The 18,298-nt window shown below is 45.6% G+C and overlaps 2 protein-coding genes across 2 annotated transcripts in view; both read left to right on the forward strand.

Annotated features, from left to right (window-relative positions):
• Positions 1-6,802, forward strand: part of LOC135709159 (uncharacterized) — a 69,058-nt gene extending 62,256 nt beyond the window's left edge. The window contains exon 2 of the mRNA XM_065231375.1: positions 6,659-6,802. Coding sequence (XP_065087447.1) covers positions 6,659-6,802 — 144 coding nt within the window. The remainder of the gene's footprint in view (positions 1-6,658) is intronic.
• Positions 6,803-7,942: 1,140 nt separating this feature from the next.
• Positions 7,943-9,700, forward strand: LOC135709160 (nuclease SbcCD subunit C-like). Its single transcript, XM_065231376.1, has one exon. It carries the CDS (start codon positions 7,943-7,945, stop codon positions 9,698-9,700), a length of 1,758 nt encoding a protein of 585 aa, XP_065087448.1.
• Positions 9,701-18,298: the final 8,598 nt, after the last annotated feature.

An 18,298-nucleotide genomic window follows, 5' to 3' on the forward strand; every position in this document is an offset into this window, starting at 1 on the left:
TTTTCAGAGGTCAAAAGGACCTCCAACTAAGCCTCTGGGAACTGGTCTAGCCACGGTTACCGTCTGAGGAGGGCATTACATGTGCCATATTTTAAATGTACAGTTAATTGTACACACCCTTAAACTACAAAATGAAAAATAAACGTCACTCAAACTCTATACAAAGCGGAAACAGACATTTATTTGACATTAGAGCACCAGGGAAATCCTAAATGACACAAAACATAAATATTTACAATTTTTCAGTGTGTCTAAACCTTCAACTAGCCTTTCCTCCAAACAATTTATTGTGACGCGAAATTCGTCGGTCACAATTTGTGAAGTCCAAAATAAAAATCACTGGGAGAACTACTGATTTCGGGTCGGATGGAATAAAGTAGTAAAAGTAGTAGTAAAATAACGTTAATTATGATTTTACATTGTCTAAACATTTTAATTGATAAGCCTATCAGGCTCTTCATCTTTGTTTCATTTGTTATTCTAATTTACGTATTCACGTTTTTCCACTAGTCTACAGTTTTTCTACTACCCCTTGGGGTGTGTTATGTTTGAATTGAAAAAGTGCTAACCTACCTAACTACAAGTATAATTTAGCCTAACGTGCTAGATCACGTATAATCTGATGAGTTAATCTCATTTAGGTGTCTCTGAACCTTTCCAGGATAAAAACTCTCCGTTCTTTTAATGTCTGAATTCCAGCCAGAAGGTGGATCTCAGAATTTCTAGTTCGCGGGGGACTGTTTAGTATCATCCTAAGGATCTTGTTCTGGATCCTTTGGAGTTTGAGGGGATGGCATTTGGCGCAACTCTCCCAGATTGGCATACCGTACTCGATTACGGGAAGGATGATTTTTTTGTAGACAGCAAGCTGAAAAATGACAGGGTAGACCTCCGGTTGATAAGTGGATACAGGGATCTTATTGAAATGTTACACTTGGTTTTCGTTTTATCAACGTGCTCCCTGAAAATCAGCTAGCTGTCTAGTGTTAAGCCGAGGTAGTCTGCCTCTTTGGACCATTCCACCACTGTGCCGTTCAGGCAGATCTTATTATTCTCCGACGGAACAAGTCTGGGAGGTTTTGAGTGTGGAAAGATGATGACCTGGGTCTTTGCCGCGTTGATACTGATCTTCCAGCTGTTGAAATATTCAGACAGGACGTCCAGGCCCCTCTGAAGTTTGGCAGTCAGAGCTCCGATGGCCCTACCCTTGTAGACGATGGGTGTGTCGTCTGCGAACAGAGACAACGATCCACCATCAAGGAGAGCCAGCATATCGGAGATGAACAGGTTTTATAGAATGGGGACAAGGATGCTTCCTTGTGGAACCCCGGCACCGATGTTGAAAGCATCCGATGTGATGCCATTCAGAGAGACTCGGGACGTCCTGTCCGATACATAATTATTTATTATCTTCACTAGGAAGATTGGAAGACCGTACTGCTGCAACTTGAACACCAGGCCATCATGCCAGACATTGTCGAATGCTTTTTCAACGTCCAACAACGCCAAGGCAGATGTTTTCCACACAGACTTGTTTCGCCTGAGAATGTTTGGTACTCGAGTCAGCTGGTGGACGGTCGAACGACCTCTCCAAAAACCAAACTGTTCCTCGAGTAACAAGTTGTTTTCTTCGGCAGATGTTAGGAGCCAGTGGTAGACTGCTCTTTCGAACAGTTTTGATAACCCTGAGAGAAGGCTGATTGATCGATAACTTGAAGGAGAGGACGGATCCTTCCCAGGTTTCCGGTTGGGTATGACTTTAACTGACCTCCAACACGAGGGGAAGTAGCCAAGTCGGAGGCACAAATTAAAAATCAGTGCCAGATGGTTGTGGAATGTGTTTGAGTTCCAGATTCAGGATGATGTCGAAATCTTTAGGTTATGTTTTAGGTTATGATTTGATATAGACCAACAGTTTGTCAGCCGTAATCTGATGGAGATTGGTTGCGTTTACAGCAACTTCAGCTTTGTGAGGGCTGACGATGTTTTGTCCGAGATTATGGGAGCTGACGAAGTGTTGACCTATCGCGGCAGCCTTCTCTTCATGAGTTATCAGATGAAACATTGGGTCGCCGGGACTATCCAGTGGGGTCAGTGGTGGAATGGGTCTTGGCTTATTGTTAAGGATTTTGGTTAGTTTCCAAAAGGGTTTTGCACAATCTGGGAGAGCGGATCCTGTTAGCAAAGTTCTGATTTCTGAGGTTGTAACGGTTCACGCGTTACGAGGCCAGAATCAGACAACTTTCTCCACTTATGCGCCAAGCAAGCGGTTCTAATCTGCTTGCATGTGGATCAGCAAGTTTTCCCGGCGAGACTCCTCAAGGCGGGTCTTCCTGTTTCTCAAATAATCCCGACAACTCGCTTCGCAATCTACCGTCCCATTCGCAACCACAAAAGAAACCAACGATGGGAAAGATGTATCGACCGAAAATTAAACAACACGTTGATCAACCTCCGACTTTCTTTCGGTCTGTTGCTTGTGCTATTGAAATCTATTCGATATTACTTGCTTGAGCCTCCTGGATTTCATTTTTTTTTTTTATTGTTAGTGTTTCTCACCTTCTAGGTCTAATGTTTTTTTTTCTAGTTTAGCTTGTGCGGTTCCGTTTCTAAACTGTGAACGTTTATTAAAAACTAAATAAAATCTCTGACCTGGTTGATCCTGCGACGGATCGGCGAGTCCTTACTCGGATGTCCTTCCTCGATGGTACTGTTGCATACAGCCAACGGCTGGTCAGTGAGCGAGTCTAGCCACCGACGATGAGTGAGTCGATCGTATTCAGCGGTGTACTAGCTGGGACACTAATGCGAACTGGCAGTGCCACCTACCGGAATCTCGGCCGTGGTGTTGCAATCCTCACTGATTCGTACCGCTGTATCGGCGTTCGATCAAGGCGGTACCAAGTTGAACTATTGGAGAGTGTGTGTCCGTGGAAGCGGCGGCGAATTCGACGGCCAATTAGCCAAGCCACAGTTGGTGGACTGAACCGACACTCGAACGTGGGGGGCAAAAATAGCCGAGCAATCGATGGTGCGTATCCTTGTTGGCGTCAATCGAAATTCGCACCCGGTGTCCTGATGATATACGCGGTCAACTTTTGCACCGAATTCCCTTCGAGCCGAAGAGAGGCTAAATTCGGTAGTTGGCTTCCGAATTCCTCTCGGGAAGGCGCGGATGACCTTCGAATGGCCCTAGAGGGGCGAATGCTGGCACGACGACGAGGACAGGCCTACAAGCCGCCGAACTTCTGATTCGTCCCTAGTGTAGCGTGACAGGTCGCTATTCACTACACCCGGTGGGAACACCTTCACTTGAAGGATGATTGGTGTCCTTCAAGGAGAATTAATAAACGTTCGCATTACAAATATGAAAAAACGTGGCACTAGCACATAGTTAGGTTGTATTATATAATTCAATATTACCTGCGACTCGAGGGAATAGTACCCGTGCGGCAAAGCACAGCAGCACGGTTTTTTCTAGTCTTTTCCTGATTAAATTAATTAAATTTAGATTCATTTTCCAAAACTACATGGTATTATTTTTTTTTACTGACTATTCAATTAAAAAAAAAACTAATGCACAAGGGCCGTTTAATTTTCTCTTTTTTCCACCTTTAACTTTTACTGAAAATATAGTTCTAATTTCAAATTTAATTTCATTTAATGACACTTGTCCAATAACACTCACTATAGTTCCTGATTGGCGTTCACTCACTGCTTTAATGCACTAACTGACTTTTTTCTGGTACGTCTGTTCTATTCGCCGATCAGATAAAGAAGAGGTTGATCATCGCCTCATGGTATCTATTCACCCCAAACTTAGCCGACGCGGTTTCCCAGGCTTTTGTTCTCTCGGAATGTACATAATCAGTACGTCCTTGAGCTGGCTATTCGTTATCATTTCTTAGGTAGAGAGATGAGCCAAATAGGATTACATAACGAGTTGTTTTTTTAAATTTTGTGGTTCAACCTCTCACCACTAGGGGCGCTCAGATCAAACGAAAGTGCAAGAATAACCCTTGCTATTCCCATGCTTCAAATTAAATATTCTGCGGCATGGGGCAAAAAAATAAAGTAAGTTGTACATAATTTTAGCCTGGTATCATTTTGTAACATCGTTACATTTCCCCCTTACTTCGTAAAAAAAATATAAGTTTACCAATATTTTTTTTGGAGACACATCTATTCTTTTACTTAAATTTTGTACGGAACAAAACCCAAAAAGGAAAACGAATCCAAAATAAATCTCACCTTTTCTACTAGCGACTTCTATCCATATTGTATTGGAAAGTGGCTAAAGTTGGTTTTCAAAATTCACTTCAGTTTCATTTTACACTAAGTTAATTCTAAATTGTTTTTTAATATCTTAATTTTTTACTTAAATTACAGGTATTTTACTCTAGCTATATTTAAACTATTCATTTGCCTTCAATTTTCGATTATTCGCCGAACCATTTTAAATTTTTGTGTTGTTCTCCGGATTACCTTCACACTATTATAACCTTCTTCTGATTCTGCTTCGTCCTCTTCTTTCTTCAACCAAAAGTTGCCTATCGACCTATTCAGGTATTCGCAGATAATATTCCGCTAAACATACGACAAACAATTGGAGATAAAACTCCTCCGTCAAGTAACCACTCGACTATACAACGCAACGAATCGTACCGAACTGGAACACTTGGTTCGCTATTTCAGATTGCTATCCGAACAATACTTTGCAACTATCCGTCCTTAAACTACTCTCTACTATTGACAAATTCACTCAACCAAACGGTAATCCGGTATACTACCCAACGACGGTACTTCTTCTACTGCCCGCCTCAAATCTGCTTTATCGACCTATTCTTACAGACGACCGATCCCGGCTGCGGCTAGTTATAATATGGAAAAGAACCGGGAAAATTTTATAAAACTAATCTATTTACATTCTAACATCCTGATCTCCTACTTTGGGATCAACAACGGAGGAAACAGCGAACTGACATCTCGACGTTGGATCTTATTTGTTTACCTCGGAAGTGTTTTTTGTGGGTCACCCTCATAGTTTGTGCTTTTTCAACACCGTCATAGCTGGGTCACGCTGGAGATGTTGAGGTCTTATTTGTTCTTGTGGAGGATTCCAGGCCTCACGGTTTGGCTCTGGCTGGTGATTAATTTCCTCCGGTTGGCGGGCACCGAGGGGTGGGTCTTGGTTTCTTCTCTGAAACTCCTGCATACCTTCCGCGATTCGAAGCATCATTCTCTCCATCTGATTGGACAACACATTTTCAACAATTATGCTAACATCGGCTCTAAGTCGAGTGTTGTCCCCAATCGTAGGGGTGTCTGGACTTACTTCCTCGATTACGGGGTCCCTTAGTTCCGACGTGAACGACATTCGATCTTCCTCTGAGATGGAGCTCAACTCGTTTTCTAGTGGTTCAAAATCTTCCAGAGTTGGGTTCGTAGAACGGTTCTGGCTCTGGCTCCTATTCAGAAGGGAATGATTTCTCGGATTTTCGAATCTACTCGCCGGCACTGATGTACGGTTAGTAAGACTAGTCCGGGGAGCTGGTCGCGGTTGATCCTCTGAAGACCGTGGAAACTCTAATGCGGGGTTCCTTGGAATCCTTCCCAGACGAAATGGTGACAGTGACCTGTCTCTAGGCACCGTTCTCATAATTGGGGTTCGATCTTCCGGATCGCCGAACGTGTCGAAGAGGAACTCGATCTCTTCTATCACCTCCTCCTTCATCTTCGCTTGTTCGGTGTCAATAGCATTCAACCGCATCACTCTAAACCGTAAATGACGCAATCGTGAAATTAAGTGTTGCCTTGATTCCTCCATCTCGAATGCCTGCCTGATTGTAATCAATTTTACCTGGATGACCGACAGCTCATCAGCTATTGTTTTGTTGGATTTGATAATTTTTGGACTCAGAATTTCATCGAGTTGGAGTCTTCTTAAAACTCCCCAGCAATTCATATTGAACCTCATCCGCAAGCAAGTCTCCGGGGTTGATATACGACCCTAGGCCAACTTGGTTAGTAGAGTAAGCCATGATGAATCGCGTCAAAAATAGCAATTTCAGATCACTTATTCACCAATTAAAAAACATTAAAAAAAAATCCAGAAGGTTCAAACAAGTAATATCGAAAAGATTTCAATAGCACAAGCGACAGACCGAAAGAAAGTCGGAGGTTGATCAACGTGTTGTTTAATTCTCGGTCGATACATCTTTCCCATCGTTGGTTTCTTTTGTGGTTGCGAATGGGACGGTAGATTGCGAAGCGAGTTGTCGGGATTATTTGAGAAACAGAAAGACTCGCCTTGAGGAGTCTCGCCGGGAAAACTTGCTGATCCACATGCAAGCAGATTAGAACCGCTTGCTTGGCGCATAAGTGGAGAAAGTTGTCTGATTCTGGCCTCGTAACGCGTGAACCGTTACATTTTGGCGCCCAACGCACAACAAATCCTAGCATGGATGGTTTTTGTTAGGCGATTACAGTGGGTCTTAAGGACAGGCAGACCAGAGCGTTGGTACTGCCTTCGAATGGAGTTACGGAGTCTAATGAGATTTTTGGTAATTCTGTCAAGGTTCAGAGTATTGCTCATCTGTCTGGATACTAGCACGTGTTGTTCCCTGGCCCGGGATATCACCTGCTCGATCGAACGCAGACACCGGTTAACGTCTTTGTGCGTCTCCGGAAGGACACCGTAGTCGATAGTGGAGTCGACAGTGGAGTCGACACAGTGATGGAACTGATCCCATCTGACGCGATGGTAGTTGCGTCGGAAAGCTTAGAATCGGTTGACGGATGAGCCTACATCGGCCACCACCGGATAGTGGTCCGAACTCAGCTCCTGGTGGGTCACAGGTTGCGAGATGTTGTCTCCCAGGTTGCTGACGAAGATTTCGATGGTGGAGTGTACGCCAGACCGGCTCAAGCGGATGGGAGAGTCCAGGTCGCAGGTCGTCGTTCAGGATTTTGCCGTTTTGGTTGCGTCGACTGTTGCCCCAAGGCTGGTGTTTGGCGTTCAGGTCGCCAGCGATGATGTACTTCTCACGGTGTGGAGCCTAATGCAAATAGGACCTTTTGAAATGTTTGTCTAGAATTATGTGTGTATTGTTTTTCTGTAATATATTTATTATGTCACGCTCTATTGGTGAAGGGATGTGGGATTCTGAGGCAAGCAATGCATTTGAACATTTCCTGCGGTTTGGTTAGAGAGCGTATAGGGCGTCGTTGGCCGTGGCACATTTCGAGTATGAGAGAATGATTGCAGTTAGATCAAAACTGCTTGAGAAAGATGCAAGTACTTTCGCAGATTACTCTAAATTGCGATAGTATAGGTATGATCGCAGATAAGCAGACATAACACTCTTAAAATACATGCACATGTGCATCAAAATCGCTTTTAACGGTCAATTTAAATGTTTCTTAGTTGGTATTACCACGTAGCGCAAATGAGCTCGTTCATTCGCCGCTTCAATGTGGTCGCACAACTCTTGAACAGCCATCCCATACTCAATAAGTGCTTCCAGCTTATCTCCTCGAGGAGCAGGCATCGCTCTAACCTTCTGCAACAGGGCGTTGATTAGTAACTCAGGACGCCCATATCGCATGCGTAGCGTCTCTAACACTTGCGGAACCGCTGCGGAAAATACTAGACGACTGCGAACAGTATCTAACGCACGCCCTCGCAAGCATCTTTGGTTAGAGGCGAACCATGTTCTCTCCGTGAGTATAACCGCACGTTTCGTGTACTCGAAATTGGAAATGAATATCGGCCATTCAGCTGGATCCCCAGAGAACATAGGAAGGTCTCGAGCCAAAGACTGACGAGAAGAAAGTTGCTGTTGTGTGGGCTGCAGCTCTAGTGCTCTCTCTGGTTCGTCCAAGTTTGATCGTGGAATACCAAGTAATATCGGAAGGTCACCAACCGGCTGCTGCACCAAAGATGGCTGCATCGGAAGCTGTTGCACCGGAAACTGCGTCAGAGGCTGCACCGGAAACTGCTGCATTGGAAGTCGCTGCATCGGAGGCTGGTGCATCGGAGGTTGGTGCATCGGAGGTTGATGCATCGGAGGTTGGTGCATCGGAGGTTGGTGCATCGGAGGTTGGTGCATCGGAGGTTGGTGCATCGGAGGTTGGTGCATCGGAGGTTGGTGCATCGGAGGTTGGTGCATCGGAGGTTAGTGCATCGGAGGTTGGTGCATCGGAGATTGCTGCATCAGAAGCTGTTGCACTTGAGTCTGCTGAATCGAAGACCGCTGTAGTGGAGGCTGCTGCACTGGAGGCTGCTGCACTGGAGACTACTGCACTGGAGGCTGCTGTACTGGACGCTGCTGCACTGGAGGCTGCTGCACTGGAGGCTGCTGCACTTGAGGCTGCTACACTAGAGGCTGCTGCACTGTACGCTGCTGCACTGGAGGCTGTTGCACTGGAGGCTGCTGCACTTGAGGCTGCTGCACTGGAGACTGCTGCACTGGAGGCTGCTGCACTTGAGGCTGCTGCACTGGAGACTGCTGCACTTGAGGCTGCTGCACTGTACGCTGCTGCACTGAAGGCTGCTGCACTGGAGGCTGCTGCACTTGAGGCTGCTGCACTGGAGACTGCTGCACTTGAGACTGCTGCACTGGAGGCTGCTGCACTGGAGGCTGCTGCACTGGAGGCTGCTGCACTTGAGGCTGCTGCACTTGAGGCTGCTGCACTTGAGGCTGCTGCACTTGAGGCTGCTGCACTGTACGCTGCTGCACTGGAGGCTGCTGCACTGGAGGCTGCTGCACTGGAGGCTGCTGCACTTGAGGTTGCTGCACTGGAGACTGCTGCACTTGAGACTGCTGCACTGGAGGCTGCTGCACTGGAGACTGCTGCACTTGAGGCTGCTGCACTGTACGCTACTGCACTGAAGGCTGCTGCACTGGAGGCTGCTGCACTTGCGGCTGCTGCACTGGAGACTGCTGCACTGGAGGCTGCTGCACTGGAGGCTGCTGCACTGGAGGCTGCTGCACTGGAGGCTGCTGCACTGGAGGCTGCTGCACTGGAGGCTGCTGCACTGTACGCTGCTGCACTGGAGGCTGCTGCACTGGAGGCTGCTGCACTTGAGGCTGCTGCACTTGAGGCTGCTGCACTGGAGACTGCTGCACTGGAAGCTGCTGCACTTGAGGCTGCTGCACTGGAGACTGCTGCACTGGAGGCTGCTGCACTTGAGGCTGCTGCACTGGAGACTGCTGCACTGGAGACTGCTGCACTGGAGGCTGCTGCACTGGAGGCTGCTGCACTGGAGGCTGCTGCACTGGAGGCTGCTGCACTGGAGGCTGCTGCACTTAAGGCTGCTGCACTGTACGCTGCTGCACTGGAGGCTGCTGCACTTGAGGCTGCTGCACTGGAGACTGCTGCACTGGAGGCTGCTGCACTTGAGGCTGCTGCACTGGAGACTGCTGCACTGGAGGCTGCTGCACTGGAGGCCGCTGCACTTGAGGCTGCTGCACTGGAGACTGCTGCACTGGAGGCTGCTGCACTGGAGGCTGCTGCACTGGAGGCTGCTGCACTTGAGGTTGCTGCACTAGAGGCTGCTGCACTGGAGGCTGCTGCACTGTACGCTGCTGCACTGGAGTCTGCTGCACTGGAGGTTGCTGCACTGGAGGCTGACGCACCGAAGATTGTAGGGGTGCATATTGGGCTATCGTCAGAGGGAAAGGTGTACTTTGTCTAATAGTCTGTTGCTGTAACAGGTTGTTGCTGATTACCAAATTAGAGCGCGCGTGGGCTAAACGCTGCTCGTTTGAGAGAATTTGCATGGTTGGTTTTGGATTTGGATGAGAGGCATTGTTTTTCTTCGAACTATTGATTGGGTTCTCAGAGGCATGACACTTACCTGGAGGAAACACACTAGGGTAGTGCTTCGGAATGGCACCTAGTACCGATGCGTTGGGCACTTCATCCCGGTTTCTGGCTGTTCCTTCAACATTCAATGCGCCCGCCTGGGTAACTGACGACGGCACCCTTGATAAGCGATGCACGGTTGACTGCATTCCTTCGATTTCCGTCCTGCATAGCCCCAATTGGCGTTGCAAATCATCCAACTGAGGGAAGGTTGGCTCCGATTGCTCTACACAACGCTCCAGTCTCACTCGTAGCTCACGTATCATGTCCCAGGCCTTCCGTTGATCAATATCAACTTCCACGATACTCAGGTCTATTAAATCGCCTTCGCTGGCATTCAACACGGAGATAGTTGGGTCCCGAAGAGGAGAACTGTGTTGTTGGATGTCTAAGTCTGATAGTGACCCCGACGGTAGTTCTTCGGGAACACCTCCTACAGCACCAACATCAGGATCCGTTTGGAGGGGATGAGAAATATGCTGCTGAACCGCTGAAGCTGCTGGCACTTGTTTTTTTCCTGCCGCGCTAATTTCCAGATTCGCGCTGCTCCCAATCCACTCTTGTACCCTTTTTCGACTGTTTCCACAACTCACCCGGCTTCTTTTTTCCTCCTCGATGGCAATTGTAGCTTCCAATAGCTTTCGTTGCTCCAGCAAGAACTTCTTTTCAAGTTCCACTTCCACGCGCAGTTTCTCTAACTCCTGACGCTCGCGCAGACGTGCCATACTCTCTGACAAATGTGACGAAGATCGACTCGCGATGCTGGCTCTCGACATAGCACGAGAAGGTCGTTTGCATCGCATGAATCGCATTGGACCATATTGTCCGCTTCATCTGGCCTATTACAGCCAGCGCATCCATCTTGCTTTCTGGTCATAGAATGATGACTCATCATGTTGAAATTTTGAAGATTGTTGCGACAGCTATAAATGAAAACCAAGGCACCGACTTCTGTAGCTAGATTTATTTACGCTTCAAACTGCAACAGTAGGTTTAGTTTAGTTTATGATTAGTTTTAACATTAGGATAATCACTTACATTTCAGTGGCCCTTGCAATTCTATCGGCCTTTCACTTTCACTGTCCAACTTCAGGTAAGGTTTAGGTTCTACGTAGTTTGTAAGATTTGCATTATATTTATATTCTAGTTCTAGTTTTAATTCAATAGCCTTTCTTACCTTCACTAGTTCTTAGTTAGATAAGACACTAGATTTTAGACACTAATTAGTAGAATTAATAGAGTAGCACTCTAGAATAACGAATTAAATAAACTTTCAATATAAACGTCCACCTCATGTGGATCGACAAGTTTTTGTTCATCTATTGTCCATTTGTTTTGATTTACAAAATCCCACTCATGACATATTATCAATAGCGTCGGCTTATCAGTCAAGCGGTGGAACCGGTTGGGATAGAGTGACCAACTCGACGGTACCGGTGTTAACAATGGTATTGTAACTAATATTATATGTGCTTCATTTTGATTTGGGATAAGTGTTTGAACTATGGCTCGGGATTTCCACTGTAGCGTGCTTCTGTTGTGACATATCCAAACGTAATTTTGTGGGACGACATAGTGGAAACGTGTGGGCGTAGTTGGAGCATATACCCTATGTAATTTAAAAATGGATACTAACTTCAAAGTGGAGCATTTTAGTAACTAGTGGATGTCACCTGGGACGAACTAATATATAATAAATATAGGTCAAATTCAAAAACAACTTTAAACACGTTTAATTTTAGATTACATGCACAAGTGCAAGTACTTAATGAAGCATGGGCTATAATTGATTAGGTGGATTAGAGATTTGAATTATTTATTCAATTAGGCTAATGAGGTAGCATAATCAACAAACGAACTTAAATAAGAAAATTTAGACAGCCTAATAACATTAAGTAGATTACCACAAAGACAACTAGCCTTTAAAGCAACTGGCAAGTAGCCTTTTCAGATATTGTCTGTTTATTTTGATGGTTGCTTTAAAATATCAATTTGGTATGGATGAATCAGTGGGAGATGGATTTTTGGTTTCTAGTACTATGTGTCATTTCTTCAAAACCCCCCAGTAACCGACCGCTTCAATCCCTTCCTTTTCCCATGGCGTTCAAGTGGTCCGCATAGACTATTCAGCCATTACCCTTCCTTTATCCTCGGCTTTGGATTGACTTACGCTGCCATTGCCCCACCAAACGCTGCAAAATGAAAATGAAAATAATACAAACCGGTCGATGACTTCGAGCCTTTGACCAACGGTCAAGGTCTTCAGCTATCGTTTCTCAAAACCTTCCATAGCGAACCACTTACTAGTGAACTGATAATTCGGAATGATTCAATTTTCACAGAACACGGAAGTTGTGTCAGTTTCACATCGAGTCATGGAAACAAAATAACACTGCACGCAACATTAACTTTATAGACATATCGTCTTATGGACTTATGAATCCATCGAGTTAGAGAAAATTTCAAGTTATAGAAAACCGAGTTGTGGAGAGCTTACTGTATGATCAGAAAATACTAAAGTTTAGGTTTTTAGTATGTAACTATTAGCAGCGCCGGTGGTGTAGTGGTAAACGTGATTGCCTCTCACCCGAGCAGGCCTGGGTTCAATTCCAGTTGGCGCCGCCGGAATGTTCTGAGGCAGAAAATCTCTGATCACGCCTTCCTAAGGGAAGTAGAGCTGTTGGTCCCCGGCTCATGAGTTTGATGGGCCGATAGGTAGGGTCCAGGTGTAGGAGCTGCCTCCCTGGCATCGGTAGCATTGGTGCTCAACACGGAAAACAAGATCGACAGAAAACAAATCAAGGAAAAAAAAGAATATAACCATCAGATTTTATTTATAAAGTAGTATTCGGCATGCAATTTTTATTTATTATTATTTTGATAATTTCCTTTTTATGTCATACAAATCCATATGAACATTTCTACCCGGGTGTGCTATACTCCCTGCTAGAAGTGTAAGCCAATTTAATGGGAGCAGAATCCCTCTCATACCATTTCGACTACTGGCTGTGGTTGTTTTTTTTCTTATAAAAATGCTCACGGTTTGGTTATCATCAATCAAGGTGGAAGCCTTTTTAACGATGATTTCGGATTAAATATAGAACTCTCTCTTAACGTTTGCAATATTTAAAATCTCAATTTTAAATTTAGACCATCGAGTTATGATTCTCCAGTAACTCAAAAATTGGATGATCCAATCAATTGAACAACCTCAAGGAAGAAGCCACACTGCACTCAGCAATTTAATGAAATTTAATCTTATTTCAACATGCGTGCTTCAAATTTCGCAACGAGATATACGATGGCCTACATTTGATTTCATTGTATAAAGAACCGCCTGTGCCTTACTTCTGTACCTATGTGCAGCAAGATTCTATCGCAGTGCCCGAGGGCCACAAAAACCTATTCCACTCTCGGGCCCATTCGCATGGCTGGCTGGTTGGCTGGCATGTGAATTCTGATAAACGGCCCTAAAAACCTGTCGACCTACCTGGACGACCTGGGCACCGACGACGACGACGACGCATGCATGCATGCTTTTATATTATAGCACCATCATTCTCCCATATATTCAGACATACATATTTGCATGTGAGCTTTTGTTTTCTCCAGCATAAATTATCGATCGATTACATCATGCGATGAAACATGAGTTTGCTGTCGTTTATGGGTAAACCGGGCCGTAAATCAAAAGTTAGTCAACAAGTGCATCGCCTCTTCTTCGGCTGCCCCGTTTGTTGCTGGTGCCATGAATACAATATATAGGTACCTACATATATTGCCTATATAGAATCATTCTACTTTATAGTAGACACGTGTTTATGCGAACAAGTACAATATATCTATATCTACCTGTCGAAGAGAGGCATCCGGAGAGAGTAAACAGTAGGTTTGTGGGTCAGATTTTTAAAGATTCGATACGGTCGGTTCACTGCATTGAACACAGTTCATTGAAGCAGCAGAATGTCTCCTCAGGCTATCGATGATGGGATCGATTGGAATACCTTGTAGTAGCTGGGTGGTTAGGGTGGACCTTCAGTTAACGAACCTATTTTGAAACCGATAAGTCCTGTGAGCAACATGCCTCCCCTCTAACAAGGAAATGACATTAACTTTACCGATTAAATGATTTATGCATACCGCCGTACCACAGCCTTCACAAAGGTTAGGTTCTTCAACGAGGTCGATCTTCCAATATGTAGGCGAACCCAAGGCCGTCTTTGAACCGGTGCTCATTTCCTCGTTGGTTGGTTGGTTGGTAGGTTGGTTTAGTGCAATATCTTTTCTCCATCAGCAATAAGCTACCGATTCACTAAAGAAGCATGATACACGATGGGGAGGGCGAGGACCACTCGAGAATTGCTATAGCTGCCCGCTGCAGAGGATGCACCTTTGTCGGTATTTTATTTATGCCTTATTTAATGAAAGGCTTTGAATAAGTAAGGAGATTAAGTGTTTTTGATTAAAATTTAATGCGTTGCCTCCCGGTCGATCGGGGATGGAGCGGCTTACCCAACGGTACGGTATTTAAATAGGGACTGTCAGTCACAGCCAGGGCCGGTCGGTTGGAGATTTGGATGAATGGGATGCTTTTTTGTAGTCATTGTCATTGATGTGTGAATTTATATATAATATATGCAATTTGAATTTTTAACGGTGGTTGATTTCATGTACGTCTATATACTTTGAATCACATAATTTTGCCCAAAGATAAGCGATTTTATCGTAATTTGTATTCCAGCCTTTTTGGATCACATCAGTCGAGAATGACAATCTTCAGTTAAGTTCCCATTTAACTAAATCAACATCCTTCATTGTTCAATAACCTTTACATTATGCAGGCCAAATAATGCTTGTGCTACGTGAATCAAGAATTAATTTTATGTCAAATTTACGGCAACATATTATGCGTAGCATATCGCACGAACAAACAACAAAACACAACCTAAATCGCTCATCCAACCATAAAATAACCCCCAACCAGGCGTGAGAGCTACAATTATGTTATCATGCTGACATTTTTAGGTTTTCATTTCGTCGTTCTGAAAGCTCATCACGACACCACTGCTGGTGCCCCCCCAAGTGAAACTTGTTCTGCTCTTCAGTGCATAATGGCAAGAAGCACGATTCGGGACTAGTTTTTCGTGAAACGATGCATTTTTAATGGTTCTGATACTGCTCCCAACGAAACTTGATTTTGTAGAATAATGATCGTTTCACGACACATACACATTTGTAGAAACATTTGAATTAATATGTCTGAGGGAAACTCAAATTGGTTTGAGACAGGAGAAAATCGTTTGGTTTTAACTGTTCATAAATAAGATGTTAATTGTTTTTCGTTCTGGAATATTTCATTTTCAAAACTATCGCTCAAACCTGTTGCCGGTGAAAGTGTGAGCAACACGAGGGTACCACAATGTGAATGAACACAAATCTGTGGGGCACCCCATGTGAGATGGTTTATGTACCTAATAAATCAATGATTTGTTTGAATGTTTGCATTAATTTGATTCTTGTTAACTTAATTAGAACCCAATTTATTATCTGTCTGTCTGTCTGTCTGTCTGTCTGTCTGTCTGTCTGTCTGTCTGTCTGTCTGTCTGTCTGTCTGTCTGTCTGTCTGTCTGTCTGTCTGTCTGTCTGTCTGTCTGTCTGTCTGTCTGTCTGTCTGTCTGTCTGTCTGTCTGTCTGTCTGTCTGTCTGTCTGTCTGTCTGTCTGTCTGTCTGTCTGTCTGTCTGTCTGTCTGTCTGTCTGTCTGTCTGTCTGTCTGTCTGTCTGTCTGTCTGTCTGTCTGTCTGTCTGTCTGTCTGTCTGTCTGTCTGTCTGTCTGTCTGTCTGTCTGTCTGTCTGTCTGTCTGTCTGTCTGTCTGTCTGTCTGTCTGTCTGTCTGTCTGTCTGTCTGTCTGTCTGTCTGTCTGTCTGTCTGTCTGTCTGTCTGTCTGTCTGTCTGTCTGTCTGTCTGTCTGTCTGTCTGTCTGTCTGTCTGTCTGTCTGTCTGTCTGTCTGTCTGTCTGTCTGTCTGTCTGTCTGTCTGTCTGTCTGTCTGTCTGTCTGTCTGTCTGTCTGTCTGTCTGTCTGTCTGTCTGTCTGTCTGTCTGTCTGTCTGTCTGTCTGTCTGTCTGTCTGTCTGTCTGTCTGTCTGTCTGTCTGTCTGTCTGTCTGTCTGTCTGTCTGTCTGTCTGTCTGTCTGTCTGTCTGTCTGTCTGTCTGTCTGTCTGTCTGTCTGTCTGTCTGTCTGTCTGTCTGTCTGTCTGTCTGTCTGTCTGTCTGTCTGTCTGTCTGTCTGTCTGTCTGTCTGTCTGTCTGTCTGTCTGTCTGTCTGTCTGTCTGTCTGTCTGTCTGTCTGTCTGTCTGTCTGTCTGTCTGTCTGTCTGTCTGTCTGTCTGTCTGTCTGTCTGTCTGTCTGTCTGTCTGTCTGTCTGTCTGTCTGTCTGTCTGTCTGTCTGTCTGTCTGTCTGTCTGTCTGTCTGTCTGTCTGTCTGTCTGTCTGTCTGTCTGTCTGTCTGTCTGTCTGTCTGTCTGTCTGTCTGTCTGTCTGTCTGTCTGTCTGTCTGTCTGTCTGTCTGTCTGTCTGTCTGTCTGTCTGTCTGTCTGTCTGTCTGTCTGTCTGTCTGTCTGTCTGTCTGTCTGTCTGTCTGTCTGTCTGTCTGTCTGTCTGTCTGTCTGTCTGTCTGTCTGTCTGTCTGTCTGTCTGTCTGTCTGTCTGTCTGTCTGTCTGTCTGTCTGTCTGTCTGTCTGTCTGTCTGTCTGTCTGTCTGTCTGTCTGTCTGTCTGTCTGTCTGTCTGTCTGTCTGTCTGTCTGTCTGTCTGTCTGTCTGTCTGTCTGTCTGTCTGTCTGTCTGTCTGTCTGTCTGTCTGTCTGTCTGTCTGTCTGTCTGTCTGTCTGTCTGTCTGTCTGTCTGTCTGTCTGTCTGTCTGTCTGTCTGTCTGTCTGTCTGTCTGTCTGTCTGTCTGTCTGTCTGTCTGTCTGTCTGTCTGTCTGTCTGTCTGTCTGTCTGTCTGTCTGTCTGTCTGTCTGTCTGTCTGTCTGTCTGTCTGTCTGTCTGTCTGTCTGTCTGTCTGTCTGTCTGTCTGTCTGTCTGTCTGTCTGTCTGTCTGTCTGTCTGTCTGTCTGTCTGTCTGTCTGTCTGTCTGTCTGTCTGTCTGTCTGTCTGTCTGTCTGTCTGTCTGTCTGTCTGTCTGTCTGTCTGTCTGTCTGTCTGTCTGTCTGTCTGTCTGTCTGTCTGTCTGTCTGTCTGTCTGTCTGTCTGTCTGTCTGTCTGTCTGTCTGTCTGTCTGTCTGTCTGTCTGTCTGTCTGTCTGTCTGTCTGTCTGTCTGTCTGTCTGTCTGTCTGTCTGTCTGTCTGTCTGTCTGTCTGTCTGTCTGTCTGTCTGTCTGTCTGTCTGTCTGTCTGTCTGTCTGTCTGTCTGTCTGTCTGTCTGTCTGTCTGTCTGTCTGTCTGTCTGTCTGTCTGTCTGTCTGTCTGTCTGTCTGTCTGTCTGTCTGTCTGTCTGTCTGTCTGTCTGTCTGTCTGTCTGTCTGTCTGTCTGTCTGTCTGTCTGTCTGTCTGTCTGTCTGTCTGTCTGTCTGTCTGTCTGTCTGTCTGTCTGTCTGTCTGTCTGTCTGTCTGTCTGTCTGTCTGTCTGTCTGTCTGTCTGTCTGTCTGTCTGTCTGTCTGTCTGTCTGTCTGTCTGTCTGTCTGTCTGTCTGTCTGTCTGTCTGTCTGTCTGTCTGTCTGTCTGTCTGTCTGTCTGTCTGTCTGTCTGTCTGTCTGTCTGTCTGTCTGTCTGTCTGTCTGTCTGTCTGTCTGTCTGTCTGTCTGTCTGTCTGTCTGTCTGTCTGTCTGTCTGTCTGTCTGTCTGTCTGTCTGTCTGTCTGTCTGTCTGTCTGTCTGTCTGTCTGTCTGTCTGTCTGTCTGTCTGTCTGTCTGTCTGTCTGTCTGTCTGTCTGTCTGTCTGTCTGTCTGTCTGTCTGTCTGTCTGTCTGTCTGTCTGTCTGTCTGTCTGTCTGTCTGTCTGTCTGTCTGTCTGTCTGTCTGTCTGTCTGTCTGTCTGTCTGTCTGTCTGTCTGTCTGTCTGTCTGTCTGTCTGTCTGTCTGTCTGTCTGTCTGTCTGTCTGTCTGTCTGTCTGTCTGTCTGTCTGTCTGTCTGTCTGTCTGTCTGTCTGTCTGTCTGTCTGTCTGTCTGTCTGTCTGTCTGTCTGTCTGTCTGTCTGTCTGTCTGTCTGTCTGTCTGTCTGTCTGTCTGTCTGTCTGTCTGTCTGTCTGTCTGTCTGTCTGTCTGTCTGTCTGTCTGTCTGTCTGTCTGTCTGTCTGTCTGTCTGTCTGTCTGTCTGTCTGTCTGTCTGTCTGTCTGTCTGTCTGTCTGTCTGTCTGTCTGTCTGTCTGTCTGTCTGTCTGTCTGTCTGTCTGTCTGTCTGTCTGTCTGTCTGTCTGTCTGTCTGTC

This window comes from Ochlerotatus camptorhynchus, unplaced genomic scaffold (assembly GCF_037179485.1).
Source record: "Ochlerotatus camptorhynchus isolate MF236.1 unplaced genomic scaffold, CSIRO-AGI_Acam_v1.1 ptg000352l, whole genome shotgun sequence".
Classification (NCBI taxonomy): Eukaryota; Metazoa; Arthropoda; class Insecta; order Diptera; family Culicidae; genus Ochlerotatus; species Ochlerotatus camptorhynchus.

What these genes read in the sequence shown, in the direction of transcription:
- LOC135709160 (XM_065231376.1), top strand. Translation starts at nt 7,943, where the DNA reads ATGGCTGCATCGGAAGCTGTTGCACCGGAAACTGCGTCAGAGGCTGCA.